Here is a 21,387-nt window from a genome sequence, read left to right on the forward strand (position 1 = left end):
GACTGCATAGCGTTTGTAATAAATTGCTCTGACTAAGTGAAACCTAAAGCAAGAGAAAATTAAGATGATTGTGGATGGAGCTGAGAAATTTTGGGGCGTCACGGGTGTAACATGGGAACAGAGTAGAAGACTGGAAGGTAAAGGGAAACCAGGGGAGTTAGGGGTGGAGATGCGATTATACTAGAATGCAAGATCTTGTTACAGTATTTGTGGGATATAGGTATAGTTAGCAGTGCTGGCAAGCAAGGAGTAAGGCAAAAAACATCCGAGGAATGCAAGTAACATGGCAGGGCCAGAATCAGAAAACACTTAACAATAACACAAAAATGTCCGGATTCACAATCTCAAGATAGAAATTGTTGATCTAGCGATGAGGTGGAGTTCAGGATCAGCTAAAGTAGTCCACTGTGGACACAGATGAATATTGTTTGCATCTGGTGTCTCAGCACCGTTCGCCTCTCCAATCTTGCCCTATGACACGCATACATTGACTAATGCACACATGCGCGCGCGTCACCGATGACAACGGCAGACGCAACAGGCAAAACTAAGCCAATAATTCAGCGATGGAGCTTTCACAGCATATTACAAAATCCCATGCTTTCAAATGCTGTTTTTCTGTATGACACTCATCAGGACAAAATGAAAAAAGTTGGCGCAGGTGTCATTCAAGCGAAAACAGAGTGTGGAGATGAATATTATCGCTAATGCCATCTAGTATATATTGTACGTATTTCTGCTGCCCTCTACTGTATGCTTTCTTTTAATAATGTTCTCACCCCCCACCCACCCACCACCACCAGCCAAGCGGAATGTAGTCTGCGTCACATCTGGGATCTGATGGTTCAAGGGAATGTGTATTTTTGTGAAAAGAAAGAATATGTGAAAACTGCGAAAGCGTGGAACTACCAATGTGGAGTAAACATTTTTCAAACGCTTATCCGGAACACACTGTCATCTGAGTTTGCCTTTCAAACCGTACACAGTACCGGAGAGAAACAACTTCAACGTGTATCATTGAGTATTTCCCTGTATTGTGCACCACCAGAGGAAGAATTGTGATCTGCCATTAAAGAAAGCAAGCTGCAACAACTGTGCATGAATAAGATTAGATAAGATTATTGGGGAAATCAGCAATACAACATCATGTTCCTGGGCGAAACCGAGAGATTTCTTTCCTCAACCCCAACTGCCACACTGCTGTCCAGAAGGAGTAAGAGGAGGAGGAGGAGGAGGAGGAGGAGAAGAAGAAGTAGACAAAGAAGAAGAAGAAGATGAAAAAGACGACGAAGAAGAAGAAGACGACGAAGAAGAAGATGAATAAGACAACGAAGAAGAAGATGAACAAGACGACGAAGAAGAAGCAGCAGCGGGAGAAAAGAAAGAAAGGAGGAAACGGCTGCGTGCCCAAGCAATGCTAAGCTAGGAGTGGCAAATGCGACAACCGCATTCCGTGTATATGGATGTCAAAATATTCTAAAACAAAGGATGTTACCATTGCGCTGCATGACGTTGCGCACAACGTCGTATACTTACGGCAAGAGAACGCGGAATAACGGTTAACAAGTAAATCAAAAACGATGGCCATACCCCCATGTGGTAAGTATTCAAATGACATGTTTTTTACATTGACAAACTAGTGAATCTCACGTTGGTCGGTTAAGACAAGACGAGCAAGTTACGACTGAGTTTCAATGTCTATCAATGCAATGCCTTTGAAGAGAACGTTGCCTCCCGCCCCTACAACATGGCCGGCATGCAGGCATGTCGGTTAGCCGAGCTGCGGCAGCGTCCTGGGGTAGCTGGTCATAACGACTGATTTACATATGAATGGCTCAGCTACGCTGCTTCCTCGCCGTAGCAAGAAGTGAAGGCGCCGGTGGACATCTTACGTTGCCAAGACTACACTGATTACGTTGATTTCTTTCTGGCATCTACATATTATTTGCTATCTCTACGGCGAACGTCACACAGTGCGTCAAGTCCGCTTTTAGTAATAAGTGGGAGAAAAGAATTGCGATTTCAAAATTTCCTCTCTATCTCCGGGGGCTATTGAAAGTTTTGTTTGATATATGTCGCCAGGTCGATTAACAATGAAATCAAGGCTAAAACCACCAAGAAAAAGGATTGCGGCGAAAAAAATAAGTAGGCTTGGCACTAACAGTGGCAACGCAAAATGACTGCCCTTTGGCTTCTGCCGCGCGATACAGACCAGTTGTTACTCCGTCATATATAAATCAAGTCCCTCATCACAACAGCGGGAATTTTTATCTTCGCAGGACAGTTACCGCACGTTGTGTAACGTTTGCTGGACCGGTTAGCATCGAGGCTCCTCGCATGAAAATTACGATTTAACGTTTCTCGACGTCCCCCGGTTTCAAGCGCCCTGTTTTTTCCCCTTTCAAGCCAATGTGGTGCCATGTCGCAGAAGAAAAGATTGTGCAAGACTGAGACCTCCACACAGAGAGAAGTAAGTCGTATACCCTATATTTGCCATTTCTTAGCATTACTATTTTTTTAAATATACACGTGGAATGATCCTCGTCATTTTATGTTGGATTAAAATTTATAGGTATGTATGTACAATGTCAGAGATTGATTCATTAAATGAGACCATTATTGTTATCATCATGTAGAGATAAGCAGATAGATTTTTTTTGTGACGGCACATCCGAACCCAACCGTAACTTTTGGAACAGTTAATGGGCACACTGTTCTTTTTTTTAATGCCAATTGTGCCAACTTTGTTCTTGCTAGCAGAGACAGAGCAGCGCTTCAGGCGCTGTATGTGAGGATGAAGATGCAATGTTCACTCAGCCGAGCACGTCACAGGTCCAGAGAAGCCTTGAGAAGCTCTCGCCTTCCCAGGTTGACCAAAAGGTGGGCTCACAACTAGGCAACATTTAAAGGGAGTTTTTGGTTTCACACAAATTGATTGGTGTTTTCCCAGACAGCTGAGGTGGTGAAGTACATCCTGGTGAAAGATCAGAAGAAGATACCCATACGGCGTGCAGGTACATTTCTGCTGAGCACGTAACGGACAACAATTTATCTTAAGATGTCACACTACTGCAACTCGTACCCAAATTTACCGTTCGAACCTGCCGCAACGTGAGACGTTACAATTGGAGTCACAAAGGAGAGGTTAAGGAATGCAATTATCGTAGGCATTTAACTAAATTCCTGTGATGGCCATGAAGTAACCATTAATCGAAAGTTTTTAGTTTGAATTGATTAGGCTGATTTGTTTTGGTTTCAGACTTGGTGAAACACGTGATCAAAGAATACCGAAATGTGTACCCTGAAATCATGAAGAGAGTGGCGCATACCTTTGATCAGGTTTGTCTCTTCTGTGAGCTCCACTGGCAACTAAAGCTGGCACAAAATGTTCATTTAATTCATTTTAAGCACACTGTGGCTGCGATGACTGTCCACCTAACTCGGGGGATCAAACCCTCGCCGCCATCATGTCTCGGCACCATATTTGAAGGGGTAGGAAGTGATGTTTGTATACAAAGGTGCCCTTAAAAATGTGGGCGTGAGACTAATAAGGTGCGCAGGTTGTGGCGCACACTGACACAAAATAAAAAATCACACAGACACACCAAAACCCCCCCAACATTTTCCACTCTATCCCTGATGGCTAACATGGTCGCAGTCTACCAGAATGCAATGGACCGGTTGGGCACTCCCGATGTACCGGGAGAGATTAACTTTAATCCACGCAGAATACAATTCTGCCAGCATCTTAAGTGTATGAGGAAAGACGGCCGTACAGTATCTGCACCGATCCAGCCTCTCAGCCACAGTCACCTAAGATCATCTCCAGCTCACCTTCGACCCCAATCAGGATAAGCAGCAGAGAAAATGGGTGGATGGACAAGATATGACGTGATTGGAAAAATGTTACTGTGTATAGCATCAGGAGTTGCTTAGTCACAAAGTTATGCTTACTAACACAATTTTTATTGTTTCATTCATCGGTTCAGGTTTTTGGTCTTAAATTGGTCAGTCTAGACACAAAGAACCAATTGTACATCCTTATCAATAAACTGGAGGTGACAGCTGGAGCCCCGCCCTTCAAGTAAGTCCTCCACAGATGCCTTTCCTCTTTGAAAGCCTTCAAAATGTCTCACCGGTCTGACATTGTAACTTGTCACTGCAGCTCAGAAGACCCGAAGATGGCACTGCTCTTTGTCGTCCTGAGTGTCATCTTTATGAAAAAGGGTGTGGCCAGAGAAAGTAAGCCGCCAGTCTGTCTCCGCTGCGTCTCTGGCGTGTCCCTCACAAATGAATCGGCCGTCTTGTTTTTGCCCACAGGCCTGATGTGGAACATGCTCGGGAAACTCGGCATTAACCCCATGTAAGACTTTCATCGTTTATTTTTCCACCGACGCTTGACTTCTGCTCGGTGATGACACAAACCATACTTGTAGAAAGAAACATGAAGAATTTGGCGACGTCAAGAAGGTCATCACGGATGACTTTGTGCGTCAAAGGTAAGATGAGATAAAACCTTCATCTGTCTCACAATGGAGAAATTTGTAATCTACAGCAGCAAAATTTGGAGGGAAGAAAGTAGCCCCCCCCCCCCCTCCCAGCCCCAACTGTTATTGCAATGGCACCACTGCTTTAAATATGAATCCACTTTTCATTACACAGCATTTTCCATGTTGGTTCCTTTTATGCATAGTGACAGAAAAAAATGGTGGGCACATTTCCAATTTTGCATGCTGTAGAAAAGGGCTTTTTTGAAATGAGTTCCCGGAATGGACAACAGGTGGCAATGTGCGTGTCATTTTAAAGGATTGTTTTAAGTGTCAAACTGATGCACTTGTCATTTTCTGATGAAATGATTGCTTTTTAGACAGCTTGTTTAAATACTAATTTTAAAACAAAATACGATTCAGAGACGTGACGATGTCCATATGAAATGACTCACTGTAGCAGTACAGTACAGTCATTTTATTTTCTCATCAGAGGTTGAGCAATGGTGTGTTCAGAGCCGGCTTCTTTAAGACCACAGATTCTGGTTTATACCACACCACACAGCAACTTGGAGGAACGTGCACATGCGGGCATGAAGTCATCATGTGTCTGTATGCGCACACACTCCACACACTTATTTTATTTTTTTTAACCATAGGGTCACCATCGCAAAGCAGGATTTGGCACCACAAAAACGAAATGTTGTTTAGAGCAACAATAGTGCTTTAGCTAGTTCGTGTGTATGTGTACACTCAGGTACCTGGAGTATGTTCCTATTCCTCACACTGAGCCACCTCAACACAACTTCCTCTGGGGTCCGCGTGCTGAGGTGGAAGGCTCCAAGGCCAAAATCCTTCAATTTGTGGCTGAAGTAAGTGCCAAACTATTGGGAGGTATACAGTGATATTAGTCTCCTCCAAAAGTATTGGAACGAGTGTGTCTGTGTGTGTGTGTGGAACTGAGCGAATATTTGACATGCCACTGATGCATTTGCGTTTCTTGTCAGCTTCATGACCGGGATCCTCAGAGTTGGAAACATCAGTACACAGAAGCTCACAGCAGTCAAGGCAGTGAGGCAAGCTCGAGCAGCCAAAGATGAATTTTGGTTTTATAACTTTTAATGTATTCAATTTTGTAAGATTGAATGTTTGTTCTCATAGTGTCGGCATGGCTTCGTTGATCTGTTTTAAATTTAACATACTGAACATTTGGAATGTTTTAATTTTAACACCTGTCATTGGTCAAATAAAATATTTTTGCATTGGTATTTTGATGCGAAGAATCGCACCCATTTCTGTAAAGTGAAAACAACATGCACGGTGACATTGAATTAAATTGAATTTGAGACGGTACTTTTATTGTTCAGATGAAAGTGGACTATTCACCAAATGAAAGATTAACTCACAAAATGATGTGTATGTATCATTTGGCACTTCATGGTATGTGTTATACATTGGATATAAAATCTACACACCTGTCTTGAAATGGTAGTTTTTGTTGGGCTGTGCAGTAAGAAAATGTTAAATACGTTCGAACGTACTTGAGAGTACGTTTGAGTGTATCTGCCAGTCAAAATGTTTGGTGTTCCACATTGACAGCTCCACGCTTCTCTAGTGTATATAAACCATTTAGAATCGAGATTTAAATAAGGACATGATACAGCAATACTTTAAACCAGTAAGCCAGATGTGTCCAAATTTTCTTTCACGGGCCAGATAGAACCTGTCATCTGAAAACATTCATCAGAAACAAAGTTCCTTTTGAGATTTGTTCTCAACAGTCCTGAAAACCCCTAAAATTATACTTTCCCTCTGTTAGTCCACAAAAAGAGAAACAGAGATATCAAACTGAAAAGAAAAGACAAAGGATGGTCCCCTGTTCTTTGCATGATATTGTATTTCCAACATCTATCCAACCATTTTCTAATCCGCCTATCTTGAAGAGCTGACGTGCTGGAGCCTATACCAGCTGTCTTCAGGCAGTAGGCGGGGGACACCCTGAACTGGTTGCCAGCCAATTATGTACCGTGCATGTTTTTCTGAATGTGGGAGGAAAACCCACGCAAGCATGTGTCGAACATGCAAACTCCACACAGGAAGGCCTGAATGCGGAATCGCACCCTGGACCTCTGGAATGCTTCCATCATGTCAGCTAATAAATGCAAAATACATAGATTTTTTTTCCACAGCCTTTAAAATGGTCTCAGTCTTGTTTAATAGGCTTCAGAATCAAGGGGAAGATTGATGACTTTATGGTTGCACGGAAACTGCATTGACACCCTCCATGAGGAGAAAACGTCTAAATAAATACTGTACCGTAAATTGCAAATAAAAACAAAAAACTATGAACATAGTCTTACAAAGAAAGGGAATGTGTGGCTGGAAAAGGTGCACAAGTGACAGAGATGACTGCGGCCACGAGAGTATTGGCAAGAAAATACGGCGGTTCGGAAATCAAGAACCACCACATTCCCAAAGTAGGTCCCATTCCTTACCCGCACGAATTGTTGAAATTCCTGCAAGGACACAGTCGAAGAAAAAAGAAAACAGCAAGCACAAGACCACGACATCACAGCACCGACTGAAAGCTTCTGAAGTAATTACGGCCTTTCAGGGTGTCCACCGCCTACTGCCCGGAGACAGCTAGGATAGGCTCCAGCACCCTCTGCGACCCTAGTGAGGATGAAGCAGTTCGGAAAATGAATGAATGTTTGTCATTGTATAACCAAATCTGGTGTTTTATGTTTGTTTATGTTCTGGACTACAGGGGGTACTGAATGGAAGCTTTCCTAAATCTGGTTCCTAAATTGAGGTCTTTGATACCGACTCTTGTATAATGTGCAGATTGTTGTTTTAAAATAGCCATCAAAATGACTCAAATTCACTTTGCCAGTAAATATTTAATTCAATAAATTGTTGCCAGGACATTGCACAAATTTGTCAAAAGGCTACCTACATTCGAAAATAAAGCGATTTATATATGTTATTGATGTTATATTTTGTCTACCTTTCTAGACTAGTCTACCTCACTCTCCTTAGTTTGTAAGGTGCAGGAAGGGATTACATTTAGATTTTATATGCACGTGTAAATGGTTTAAAACTTCCTTTCTTTATAAATCTTGTGTAATCATAAGTTGCTTTACTATATTTTTCAATACTAATTACTTGTTAAAGTTTGTACAATCATTGGGATCAGTTGCAATGCATATATGCGAATGATACAAGTAAATTGCACATTTGTTTAAAGGAAATGTACGGTGCTTCATAAAATGTTTTGTAAAAGATACGTTCATTAAATTTCAACATTTTCCAAATGTCCTTGTGCTTCTTTGTGTGTATGTGGCCCACCATGTGAAATGAGTTTGACACCAGTGATGTACAGTAAGGCGTTTTTAGCCCCCCCAAAAAAACAACCATAAGATATCCTTTATTTGTCCCACACTGGGGAAATTTACAATATTTAATATAAATATATATAATAATTTTAACGGCCATGTATAGGAAGGCATTTTTAGCTGAGAAAAGGCGTTTTTAGCCACAAAAAAAAACGACCATGTGTAGGAAGGTGTTTTTAGCCGAAAAAACCCCGACCATATAGATAGTAAGGCGTTTTTAGCCGAAACCCCCCACCCCGACCAATGTTTAGTAAGGTGTTTTTAGCCGGAAAAAAAGCGACCAGGTATAGTAAGGCGTTTTTAGATGAAAAAAAAACGACAATGTATAGTAAGGCGTTTTTAGCCGAAAAAAACGACCATGTTTAGTAAGGCGTTTTTAGCCGAATAAAACGACCACGTATAAAACAGCGTTTTTCGACGAAAAAAACGACCATGCATAGTAAGGTGTTTTGAGCCGAAAAAAACTAACATGAAGAGTAAGGTGTTTTTAGCCGAAAAAAACCCGACCATGTATCGTTAGGCGTTTTTAGATGAAAAAAAACGACAATGTATAGTAAGGCGTTTTTAGCCGAAAAAAAACGACCATGTTTAAAGGCGTTTTTTGCCGAAAAAAACGACCACGTATAGAACGGCGTTTTTCGACGAAAAAAACGACCATGTATATTAAGGTGTTTTGAGCCGAAAAAACCCGACAATGTATAGTAAGGTGTTTTTAGCCGAAAAAAAAACGACCACGTATAGAACAGCGTTTTTCGACGAAAAAAACGACCATGTATAGTAAGGTGTTTTGAGCCGAAAAAAACTAACCTGAAGAGTAAGGCGTTTTTAGCCGAAAAAAACGACCATGTATAGGAAGGCGTTTTTCGACGAAAAAAATGACCATGTATCGAAAGGTGTTTTGAGCCGAAAAAAAACGACCATGAATAGTAAGGCGTTTTAACTAAAAAAAAGAAAACGACCATTTATAGGAAGGCGTTTTTCAACGAAAAAAACGACCATGTATAGGAAGGCATTTTTAGACGGAAAAAAACGACCATTTGCACTATATAGTAAGGCGTTTTTAGCCGGAAAAAAAACCGACCATGTCTCGTAAGGCGTTTTTCGCTGAAAAAAAACGGCCATGTATATAGGAAGGCGTTTTAAGATGAAAAGAAACGACCATGTGTAGTAGGGCGTTTTTAGCCGAAAAAAACGACCATGTATAGTTGGGCGTTTTTAGCCGAAAAAAGGACCATAAATAGTAAGGCGTTTTTCGCTGGAAAAAAAAAGCGACCATGTACAGTAAGGCGTTTTTAGCCGGAAAAAAACCCCACCATGTATAGGGCGACGTTTTTAGCCGAAAAAAAACGGACCCTGTAAAGGAAGGCGTTTTTAGCTGAAAAAAACAACTATGGAGAGTTAGGTGTTTTTAGACGAAAAAAAAAGACCATATATAGTCAGGCGTTTTTAGACGAAAAAAAAACAACCGTGTGCTGTAAGGAGTTTTTAGCCGAAAAAAACCAACCATGTATAGTAAGGTGTTTTTAGCCGAAAAAAACGTTCATGTATAGTAAGGCGTTTTTAGCCGAAAAAAAAACGACAATGTATAGTAAGGCGTTTTTAGCCGAATAAAACGACCACGTATAAAACAGCGTTTTTCGACGAAAAAAACGACCATGCATAGTAAGGTGTTTTGAGCCGAAAAAAACTAACATGAAGAGTAAGGTGTTTTTAGCCGAAAAAAACCCGACCATGTATCGTTAGGCGTTTTTAGATGAAAAAAAACGACAATGTATAGTAAGGCGTTTTTAGCCGAAAAAAACGACCATGTTTAAAGGCGTTTTTTGCCGAAAAAAACGACCACGTATAGAACGGCGTTTTTCGACGAAAAAAACGACCATGTATATTAAGGTGTTTTGAGCCGAAAAAACCCGACAATGTATAGTAAGGTGTTTTTAGCCGAAAAAAACGACCACGTATAGAACAGCGTTTTTCGACGAAAAAAACGACCATGTATAGTAAGGTGTTTTGAGCCGAAAAAAACTAACCTGAAGAGTAAGGCGTTTTTAGCCGAAAAAAACGACCATGTATAGGAAGGCGTTTTTCGACGAAAAAAATGACCATGTATCGAAAGGTGTTTTGAGCCGAAAAAAACGACCATGAATAGTAAGGCGTTTTAACTAAAAAAAAGAAAACGACCATTTATAGGAAGGCGTTTTTCAACGAAAAAAACGACCATGTATAGGAAGGCATTTTTAGACGGAAAAAAACGACCATTTGCACTATATAGTAAGGCGTTTTTAGCCGGAAAAAAAACGACCATGTCTCGTAAGGCGTTTTTCGCCGAAAAAAAACGGCCATGTATATAGGAAGGCGTTTTAAGATGAAAAGAAACGACCATGTGTAGTAGGGCGTTTTTAGCCGAAAAAAACGACCATGTATAGTTGGGCGTTTTTAGCCGAAAAAAGGACCATAAATAGTAAGGCGTTTTTAGCTGAAAAAAAAGCGACCATGTACAGTAAGGCGTTTTGAGCCGGAAAAAAACCCCACCATGTATAGGGCGACGTTTTTAGCCGAAAAAAACGGACCCTGTATAGGAAGGCGTTTTTAGCTGAAAAAAACAACTATGGAGAGTTAGGTGTTTTTAGACGAAAAAAAAAGACCATATATAGTCAGGCGTTTTTAGACGAAAAAAAAACAACCGTGTGCTGTAAGGAGTTTTTAGCCGAAAAAAACCAACCATGTATAGTAAGGTGTTTTTAGCCGAAAAAAACGTTCATGTATAGTAAGGCGTTTTTAGCCGAAAAAAACCAACCATGTATAGTAAGGTGTTTTTAGCCGAAAAAAACCAACCATGTATAGTAAGGTGTTTTTAGCCGAAAAAAACGTTCATGTATAGTAAGGCGTTTTTAGCCGAAAAAAAAACAACCATGTGTAATCTGGCGTTTTTAGCCGTAAAAAAACCTGGCTGAGAACGCCTTACTATACATGGTCCTTTTTTTCCGATAAAAACGACTTACCACACATGGTCGTGGTTTTTAGCTAAAAACGGCGAACTAGACATGATCGTTTTTTTGGGTTAAAACTTCTACTCAACATGGTCGTTTTTTTTTCGGCAAAAAACGCCTTACTCTACATGGTTGTTTTTTTTCGGCTAAAAACGCCTTACTATACATGGTTGTTTTTTTTTCGTTAAAAAAACGCCTTAGTATACATGGTCGTTTTTTTGGGTTAAAACGCTTTACTATACATGGTCATTTTCTTTTTCGGTTTAAAACGCCTTACTAAACATGGTCGTTTTTTTGGGGGCGAAAAACGCCTTATATACATGGTAGTTTTTTGTGTTAAAACTCCTTACTATCCATGGTCGGGTTTTTTTCGGCTAAAAACGCCTTACTAAACATTGTAGTTTTTTTCGGCTGAACACGGCTTGCTTTACATGGTAATTTTTTTCGGCTAAAAGCGCCTTACTATACATGGTCGGGGGGGGGTGGTGGCTAAAAACGTCTGACTATACATGGTCATTTTTTTCGGCTAAAGACACATTACTAAACATGGTCGTTTTTTCTCGGCTAAAAACACCTTACTATATATGGTCGTTTTTTTCTCGGCTAAAAGCACCTTACTATATATGGTCGTTTTTTGGGGGGTTAAAACGCCTTACTATTCATTGTCGGGTTTTTTTCGGCTCAATCCACCTTACTCCACATGGTCATGTTTTTTGGCTAAAAATGCCTTACTATATACTTTACATGGTCATCTTTTTCGTCTAAAAATGCCTTACTGTACATGGTTGTTTTTTTCGGCTAAAAACGCCTTACTATACATGGTTGTTTTTTTTTCGTTAAAAAACGCCTTAGTATACATGGTCGTTTTTTTGGGTTAAAACGCTTTACTATACATGGTCATTTTCTTTTTCGGTTTAAAACGCCTTACTAAACATGGTCGGGTTTTTTTGGGGCGAAAAACGCCTTACTATATGTGGTCGTTTTTTTCGGCTAAAAACACCTTCCTATACGTGGTCCTTTTATTACGGCTCAAAATGCCTTACTATATATGGTTGGGGGTTTTTCAGCTAAAAACGCCTTACTATATACATGGTGGGGTTTTTTTGGCTAAAAACGCCTTACTATATACTGTACATGGTCGGGGGGCCCGACAGCGTCACACCTAGTATAGTTTTGGTTGTAAAGTGTCCTAGGGTGTCTTGAAAGACGCTTATAAATGAAAGGTATTATTATTATTATTATTATTATTATTATTATTATTATTTTAAGAAATGTCAGGAGTTATTTTAAGTGACTATGAATTGTTCATGACATGTAAAAATGTATGTTTTCCTAACACACTGTCCATTCTACAGTAACAGCCTAACATCTTGGGCCTCAGACCAGGAAATTGATGTCACAATCAAAAGATGGCTACATCTGGCTCCTGATGGGGATGGTGACAGGAAGGAGAGCATGGGAAGAAAAGAGGACATGGAGAGCGCAACAATTTGATGGACAGAAAAATACAGTTCAAGAGTAAGCTGCATTCCAATTTGGACTTTGTGTTCACTGTTAAATAAAGAAAAGTGCATTTTCCACTGTATGTGGAGTTATTTGTGAGGTTCACAAATTATGACAATAAACATATTTTTATAAGAGTCGTTTTTGAGACTTTTTTTAAAAATGTGGGACAAATATGGCTCATGAAAGATGTGGCTTAGTTGAGGTTGAATTCAGGCTGATATCAGGAACCTGTTCTGGCCCAGCGTCGGGCCGGAATAGGGCCAGATATGATTTTACAATGCGGCTCAGATCTGGGCCGAATGCGGCCCACATCATGGATGAAAAAATGTGGGCCACTGCAGGACCGTCATTCATTGAGGTATGTGGGCCGAGTGAACGTGCCGTGTCTGCCCCAGAGCTCGGCCAGACCAATTTTGCTGACTGGGCAGTTTATTAAAAAGGAGAAAGAAAAAAGAACATCTGCACCTCCGAACGGATGAACCAAAACACTTCCTGCTTCTCTTTAGTCAATCAGACGCAAGCAACATAAGAATGTTTCAACAATTACTAAACAGAATATAATTTAGATAACTATAACATAAAAGAGGTAGTCCAGTGGTTAGCACGTCGGCTTCACAGTGCAGAGGTACCGGGTTCGATTCCAGCTACGGCCTCCCTGTGGGGAGTTTGCATGTTCTTCCCGGGCCTGCGTGGGTTTTCTCCGGGTGCTCCGGTTTCCTCCCACATTCCAAAAACATGCGTGGCAGGCTGATTGAACACTCTAAATTGTCCCTTAGGTGTGAGTGTGAGTGTGAGTGCGAATGGTTGTTCGTTTCTGTGTGCCCTGGCAACCGATTTGGGGTGTCCCCCGCCTACTGCCCGACGACAGCTGGGATAGGCTCCAGCACCCCCCGCGACCCTTGTGAGGATCAAGCGGCTCGGAAGATGAATGAATGAATAACATAAAAGAATATAATGCTCAAATATAAAATGAAAATAATTAAGAATTTAACATAAGCTTACATAAGTACTTCCCTCCAATTTACGCAAACTCTCCAACAATTCCGTGCACTGTACATAATCATTCGAATTACTTCAATGTGGAGAGAGTATCGACAATTTGATTTGACAGGCGTTTCAATAAAGAGTTGATATCAATACGCTGTCTCAGTATCGACCCACGCATAACTTGTCGGTACGTTGTACATACATCGGCGCGCACGTGCGATACCGCCTGGGGTCTCGCGCGATCCTCGTGCAAAGGCTCGGAAGACGTCGTTATGTCACATACACTAACGCCCACAGTTGCGAACGCGTGGACGCGGGACGTATTAAATAACCCGTTGTGAAAGCTTTGCCAAACTGGATTGGAGGCTCGGGTTCAGTCCCTCTCGGGGTCTCGATTACATTTTCTTGTGTGGGAACGCCGTGGAGGAGTCGTGTTTGTATACCTGCTCATCATGAAGTTTGAGGACATCATCTCTGACATCGGAGGATTCGGGAGGTTCCAGAAGATGATCGTGATCATCAGCTTCATTAGCCGCTTCACGCTGCCCTGCCACTTCTTGCTCAACAGCTTCATCGCGTCCGTTCCTGCGCACCGCTGCCACGTCGCCGCCCGAGACGACGGGGGGATCTTTGGCAATTTGTCCCTGGCAGACCAGCTTACCGTCAGCATCCCGCTGGAGGAAGACGGCACCCGCAGCTCGTGTCGGATGTATGCCGAGCCTCAATATCATCTGCTGCTCAACTCGTCCGAAGAAATTCAGGTGCCCACTTTGCGCTGTCAGGATGGATGGGTGTATGATAACACCACCTTCAAGTCCACTCTGGCCACCGAGGTGATCTTGAATTCCCCCAGTCGTTGACATTTCCTCCCTGGTTTTCCACGCTACAAATCTGAGTGTGTTTGGTCATCTTAGTGGGACCTGGTGTGTGATCAAAGAAGCAGAAGTCAAGCCACTGCCACCATCTTCTTTGTTGGCGTGATGTTTGGAGCCGTCACCTTTGGAAGTCTGAGCGACAGGTAACGCAAGACAATTAGATTTTCGTTGTTGACTTAAATGGGGAGCGATTTGTGGCGTTTCGGGGGTATATCATATCATGATTTTACTGCTGCATTAAGCTTATCAAGGTTCCCAGCACTAAGTCCACCGAGTTAAAAAAATTTGTTTTATCCTAGTTTGTTAGGTCAAAATATTAAATATAAGAAAAGAGATTGAGGAACTCGTCAAGTTTCAATTGTATCAAATGAGTTAAAAAAGGAACTAATGGAGGCTTAAGCTCATCTCTTTCTCTCTCTCTCTCTCTCTCTCTCTCGCTGGGTGATGAGATGGATAAAAACAACTGGATTTATTTGCTTAATTCATATTTCATAAATACAATTTTAATCAGAATACTGTGTTAACACTAGGGGCGCGTAAAATATATTGTAAATATTTTTTGTTGTCGTTTTGTTTTACTTGACTTCCCGTTTTAACCCTGGAGAACCCAAGAACCCTTTTCTTCTTTGGAAAATGATGAATTATACATTAAATGACTGCGATATGATTTAATCCTAATTCTGTCACGAAGCAAGGTGGTGGTGGACCCCACAAAGCAGGCAGGAGAGAGGAGCAGACCCGACACCGAATGTTCGGGCAGGAGTCCTTTTATACAATTAATTACCAAATGAACCAACAGGTGTGCAGCTGCCGCGTGAGCCCTACAGTGCCACCTGTTGGTCCCTAAACAGAATCACGACAAATTCAGGATTAGGGCCAAATATGATCATTTGGGATTTAATGGTAGCAATTGAGTAGCAAAATTTATAGGGGCCAAATTGGACCCCGTGGGTTCTCCGGGGTTTTAAATACAGATCAAGTAGTTTGTGTCACATGGATTTTTGTCCATTGATGTCATTTATATGGTCCATATAAATTGAAATGTACCTTACTACCTGCATTTGTGTGTGATTTTTGTTATGGGTAAAGCTTGGGATGAAGAAAATGTATTGAACACGTCAATCCAATGCAATTGTGTAATTTTGGACAATATGTTGAAAGCATTGTTAGAAAGTGTGAGTTTGTATTTTTAAGATATCCTTTATTCGTCCCACAATGGGGAAATTTACAGCCTCCAGCAGCAAGAATGTACGTAGAAAGAAGAAAGGACAAAGAGAAAAAACAACAACAAACATCTTTCAATTAAATACAATATGAACACAAATGGATAAAAAATTATTATTATTATTATGATTGTTATTTTTTATTCATCAGCCTGACAGCAGTCGGTAGGAACGAGTGTCGGTATCTCTCCTTCTTGCAGCGCGGGTGTAACAGTCTCTGGCTGAAGGAGCTACCAAGTGCTGTCAGGGCGGGCTGGAGGGGATGGGAGGGACTGGCCATCATAGCTTTTAGCTTAGTTAGCATCCTTCTGTTGCCCACCTCCTCCAGAGTGGACGCAAAACCCAAAACAAGCGTGTTTTAATTTTCATTCTAAAACAGTTGAAAATATGGAATTTGACGTGACCAAAAAGGATTTGTTGCACATTGATTTTTGATCTTGTAAATGTCACACATCACGTTCGTGTAATGTGATTACATGGAGCTCTCACATAGACACGGCGAGTTTGATTCCTGGCTAGTACCACAAGACTCCGCCAAACCAGGATGGAAAAATAAAAAAAAGTTGTGCAGAGTGTCCGAAAGCAAGACCTGCATAAAAATAAAATGTTTCTCAGTAAAACATGCGAGTCACTCTCTTGTCTGACGGGACAAGTTGAAAGTCGCAAGAAAAAGGAGACGTAATGTATTATTTTATTCACACTTGCAAACAGTTCCGACGTGTCTTTGTAAAAGGTCTCTCGCACTGGTCTTTCAAAATACACAAAGGTTGGAGTGAGCGGTACTGTTCCCTGCAAATGTAGAGTGTGGCATTTGTCACCGTGACGACCATCGGAAGTGCTAAGGCACGACAAAGCAAGGGTTATTCAGTGTTGCCAACTGAGCACCACATGGAGCAACTTTTTTTTTTTATAGACCCCTGTAAATTCTGAAACTCGCAGCAGAGCAGATGTTCACCCGCTGTGTCAAGATCGTCATTGAACGGTGCTTGCGCCAAAGATCATCCATCCAACCATCCGCCACCGGCAAATTTCACAATTTCCCATAAGGATTTGATTGTGTAGTTTCACTTTTGGGCGTGGCACTTCACCACCAAACCACCAAATTACATTTGCCAGCTCGCAAAACATTTGCACATGTGCCTGCTATCAGGAGCGAATGTTTATCCGTGCTCACGCTGTGCTCCAAAGAGCCAGCTATTTGCTCCTTTTAAAAATGAAATGGACTAACTTTGAAGATGACTACATAAGAATGGCGGGGGGGAAAAAAAGCCAATCTTTTTGTGTGTGACAACGTTGACCGTGACCAAAGATCCAAGCGTAAGGGTCAGATCATGACTTGACCGCCATGTGTTGACTTCCCGGTTCTGCTCAGGTTTGGTCGGAGGATCATGCTGCTGACATCCTATCTCTCCGGAATGCTGTTTGCTCTCAGCAGTGCTTTCGCCACGTCCTTCCTGATGTTCGCAGTGCTGAGATTCCTTACCGGCTTTTGCATGACTGGCATAGCCATCGTCTCTGTGGTTCTCTGTACAGTAATTCTAGATACTCTAATGGCATTTAGTTTTCACCTCAACCTCTATTTGAAGTCTTGTTACATTCATTCATCCCGCATCTGTGTGCCTGTGTGCCCTTGTCATCTTCATCCAGGTGTGGAGTGGGTGGACGTACAGCACAGAAAGATGGTTGGAATCATTGAAAGCTTTTCCTGGACATTTGGGAGCATTTTCTTCGTACCCATTGCTTACCTTGTGACAGACTGGAGGTGGCTGATCGTTAGCGTTACCTTGCCTGTCCTCTTGGGCATCTTTACATGGAGGTAATACAAAAAGCAGCTGGTCTCTATCTATCTATCTATCTATCTATCTATCTATCTATCTATCTATCTATCTATCTATCTATCTATCTATCTATCTATCTATCTATCTATCTATCTATCTATCTATCTATCTATCTATCTATCTATCTATCTATCTATCTATCTATCTATCTATCTATCTATCTATCTATCTATCCATCCATCCATCCATCCATCCATCCACCCACCCACCCACCCACCCACCCACCCATCCATCCATCCATCCATCCATCCATCCATCCATCCATCCATCCATCCATCCATCCATCTATCTATCTATCTATCTATCTATCTATCTATCTATCTATCTATCTATCTATCTATCTATCTATCTGTCTGTCTGAGATGTGTTCCTCGAGCCGGTCCTTGGCCTTGAGGACCGGACCGAGGTCCTTGGTCCTTGGCCTTGCCCCGGAAAATTGGCCTTGGCTTCGGGTTGCCGGTCCTTGGACATAACACTGCTATCTATATATACATGCTATACGAACACGAGAAACTGCAGAAATACCAAAAGGGCTCAGAGAGGAGCTGGAGAGAGCCTGGAAGGTAAAGGTGACAGTCGTGCCTGTGGTGGTCGGAGCACTCTGGGCAGTGACCCCCAAACTAGATGAGTGGTTGCAACAGATTCCGGGAACAACATCGGACATCTCAGTCCAGAAATGTGCAGTGCTGGGAACAGCAAGGATACTGCGCAGAACCCTCAAGCTTCCTGGCCTCTGGTAGAGGACCCGAGCTGAATGGGGGACGCACACCACCCGAGGGGTGAGACAATGATGTATGATTGATTTTTTTAAATTTTATACGGTAGATAGATAGATACACACACACGCAGTGGTACCTCTACTTACGAAATTAATTAGTTCTAGAATTAATTTCTTAACTAGAAAATTTTGTAAGTAGAAACGCATTTTCCATGTAAATGCCCTAATCAGTTCCAAGCCCCCCCCCGCCACCCCCAAATAATTATATAAATCCATCCATCCATTTTCTTATCCGCCTATCCTTACAAGGGCCAAAGATAAAAAGATAAACCAACTCCCAACCACTTTTGGGGTTGTTTCAGGTTCCCTCGATTAAACTTTTGCAGACTGTAGGACACTGTGTCAAGTAACAAAACAAAAAAATTCACAGTGCAGTGAGCAGCTGCTTCATAATTAACTATAGTAGTTGCATACAAACAATCCGAAAGTCCATTTTCAATATTTTGGCCATTCAATCTGAACGCAGCAATTTTGTCGTTGACCTGCAGGTGGATGCCAGAGTCAGCTCGATGGCTCATTGCCAACGGAAAGATGGAGGAAGCTCACATGTATCTCGTCAAATGTGCCAAAATGAACGGAACTGAGGCCTTCTGTCAAAGACTTCAACCCGAGGTTCGCATCGTCCTCATAATGTTCGTAAGTGTCGTGTTCTAATTGTCAAAGTCATCAAGAATGTTCCTTTCTCATTTCTAGACTTTGTCCTCCATCGTGGTGTCAGAGAAGAAAGACAGAGTGTATTCCTACTTGGACCTGATGAGAACACCTAAAATGAGAAGACTGTGCTTATGCACCGGTTCGCTTTGGTCTGTGCGCAAGATAAATGATGTTCCCCGCATCCATTTGTGGGTGCGGGTCACCTCATGTTACAGTCCGCTCTCTATTCTCCAGGCTCAGCGTGGCAATCGCATTCTACGGCATCACCTTCAACATCAGCGGCTTTGGCCTCAACATCTACCTCACTCAATTGCTCTACTCTTCAGCTGAAGTGCCGGGCAAATTGTCCATTTTCTTCTTACTAGACAGGATTGGCAGGAAGCCCACGCAGGTGGGAATGCTGACGATGCTCGCAGTCTTTCTGGGAATCAACCTGGTGGTGCCAAAAGGTTTTGCCGTTACTATATTTTCACAGATCGAGCCGTCATTTTAAGATGCGGTCATATTTCATGATGTCTGTGACCCTCCCCCCAGATATGTCGACCTTGAGAACAGTGGTTGCAATCGTAGGAAAAGGCTTTGCTGCAGCATCGTTTGGAACCATTGTGCTCTACTCGTCTGAGCTGTTTCCCACTGTTATCAGGTGCGCTCGCACAACTTACTTTTCATCAGGAAATGGTCTGCGTGTCTGCACTGACTGGAAAAAAAAAGTCATGTCTTACTTCACTTCTGGAGGCGGCGACTTGTTTGCAACCGTGCAGTGAAACAATGCGAGATACTGGCGCGCGTTGATCTATTCGCAACACCATGAGGTCTTTACTGTACTTTCTATGTTGTAGACAAAACGGGATGGGCTACAACTCCTTCATGGCCCGAATCGGTGTGGCCCTCGCTCCTCTGATCCTTTTACTGGACGGTGTGTGGAAGACGCTCCCCCAGCTCGTCTTGTTCTCCTCGGCTGTCGTGGCCGCAAGTGTGGCAACGCAGCTGTCAGAAACACGTGACCGTTGCCTGCCGGAGACCATTGAGGATGTCGAGGGGAGGCAATAGGCTCCAAGATCATTACCGCTGGGAGTTTTATCTGTAACGTTACCTCTGATTAGAATTTCATCAAAGCTGTGAAGCTGGACCAACAGGACTAAGTACAGTACCGCTCGTTTTACTTTCAGGGATAAATATGTGTGCAACGGCAAATAACGGCGAACAAATGTGAGATTTTGGTTGTTGTTTTGTTTTTCTACTGCTGGGGGCTATTTTCAGCCCAATATCCTTACCTGTGCCTTTGGTAGTTACGAGTAGTGGACACCAACCTTCTTGCAACTGAGATGTACTTCTTGGGTAATGATTTATTTGGGGGTAAATCATCCCCTCGTCGTTTTTTTTTCGCCTTCTGTTAGCTTTTCTCCACATGCTTGAATTTGGTCATTCATTTTGCTGATCATTGACCCATACTATCCCCACCCTCACCCCTCAAATATTCTTTCCAAATTTACATCAGTGGAAGTTTGATTTAAATTGAAAGCTGAGATACATTTTACGAGTGAGAGGAGCACCTTCAGATAATTGACACGTCATGACAAACGCGCGGTGCAAATCTTCGAAGCTTGTGAAGTTAGGCCTCTCTGGCGCATGTTTATTAGCACCCTCTACTGGTAAAAAAAGGTCATACAACAGTTTATAGAATATTACTTTCATAGCCAACTAGCTGAAAAAAATCTACTTAAAGGGATGTTTTATATATGTACGCCATTTGCAGCAGTAAAAAAAGTTAGGATTTGTTTCTATAATTAACTTGATAACCATTTTTTTTCATGTACATTTAATGTGGTTTAAAATGGTTGGGTGGGCTGTGTGGACATGAGTGATTTCTTGATAAACAGACTCAATTAGTGGTTCATGTATTTCACTCCTTTACATCACAGCATTCAAAACTACTTTGTAACTATAAACTGTTTTTTTCTGTATTTTTGTAACTGGTGTTGCCAATGTTTTGAAGATGAAAAACACTCAGGTTTCTTGGGATGTAAATGGATTATTTAATTTACAAATTAATCATCAAAAGTAAAGCAAAATACATTTAAGACTTAAAAAATAGCAATACTACGAAATAGCAGGAAGGCAGGGGCAAGCTGCTGGAAAGCAGGCCTCATAAAGCCACACCTGTACACAGTTAGCAATCGGCTGCTTTCCAAACTCTCTTCCGTGCCACACAATTTTTGCATTAATGGTTGCTCCACATGTGTTTCTGCTCCTAACTTGTTCTCCAGCCTTCCTGCTTCCAATTTAGTCCCTGCTTTGTACTGATCTTTTCATTTTGCCTCGTTTATAAGAAGGGATTTTCCAAAAATGTTTTTTTTCCTCAAATAAACTTAACTAAACAATTCTGCCCTAGGCCTCTTGCTCCTTGATTGTACAACAGCAGGAATTGAATAACTGCACATATTTCAAACAGATGTTAAAACTGAAGTTGTATTTCACCGAAAAGTCATTTTACATTTCCGTACTTGTTCTATTAAAACGTAGGCTTGGTCAAAGATTTTGACCCAAAAACATCTCTCAGATTTGATTCCACACGAAAACATAAAATTCATTAATCGATGAATGAATCTGGGTATGAGAATAAAATGTCTGACTGAACAGGAAAAAGAGAACAAAAA

At 41.7% G+C, this 21,387-nt stretch overlaps 2 protein-coding genes and 1 non-coding gene across 6 annotated transcripts; all 3 read left to right on the top strand.

Moving 5' to 3' along the window:
* The first annotated feature begins 1,376 nt into the window (after positions 1-1,376).
* Positions 1,377-5,755, top strand: ndnl2 (necdin-like 2). 3 transcript variants are annotated; one of them, XM_052083569.1, is made up of 11 exons: positions 1,377-1,537; positions 2,407-2,470; positions 2,758-2,880; positions 2,951-3,014; positions 3,260-3,339; positions 3,990-4,084; positions 4,166-4,242; positions 4,321-4,363; positions 4,437-4,499; positions 5,245-5,359; positions 5,495-5,755. In XM_052083569.1, the coding sequence occupies exons 1-11, from the start codon at positions 1,464-1,466 to the stop codon at positions 5,585-5,587; spliced, it is 891 nt and encodes a 296-aa protein (XP_051939529.1). In that variant the 5' UTR covers positions 1,377-1,463; the 3' UTR covers positions 5,588-5,755. The 3 variants fall into 3 exon arrangements, with proteins under 3 accessions (XP_051939529.1, XP_051939528.1, XP_051939527.1); XM_052083568.1 differs by lacking the exon at positions 1,377-1,537 and having other exon boundaries at positions 1,941-2,470; positions 2,761-2,880; XM_052083567.1 differs by lacking the exon at positions 1,377-1,537 and having other exon boundaries at positions 1,950-2,470.
* Positions 4,991-5,122, top strand: LOC127613940 (small nucleolar RNA SNORA11). The gene has a single exon (XR_007966376.1). It is a non-coding gene; the product is annotated as a small nucleolar RNA SNORA11 (small nucleolar RNA).
* Positions 5,756-13,596: 7,841 nt separating the features above from the next.
* LOC127612718 (solute carrier family 22 member 7-like) lies at positions 13,597-21,116 on the top strand. Of its 2 annotated transcripts, XM_052083478.1 has the most exons (9): positions 13,597-14,195; positions 14,277-14,380; positions 16,833-16,987; positions 17,108-17,276; positions 18,565-18,688; positions 18,770-18,879; positions 18,965-19,179; positions 19,265-19,373; positions 19,570-21,116. In XM_052083478.1, the coding sequence occupies exons 1-9, from the start codon at positions 13,815-13,817 to the stop codon at positions 19,778-19,780; spliced, it is 1,578 nt and encodes a 525-aa protein (XP_051939438.1). In that variant the 5' UTR covers positions 13,597-13,814; the 3' UTR covers positions 19,781-21,116. The 2 variants fall into 2 exon arrangements, with proteins under 2 accessions (XP_051939438.1, XP_051939437.1); XM_052083477.1 differs by having other exon boundaries at positions 16,833-17,276.
* Positions 21,117-21,387: the final 271 nt, after the last annotated feature.

This window comes from Hippocampus zosterae, chromosome 13 (genome assembly GCF_025434085.1).
Source record: "Hippocampus zosterae strain Florida chromosome 13, ASM2543408v3, whole genome shotgun sequence".
Classification (NCBI taxonomy): domain Eukaryota; kingdom Metazoa; phylum Chordata; class Actinopteri; order Syngnathiformes; family Syngnathidae; genus Hippocampus; species Hippocampus zosterae.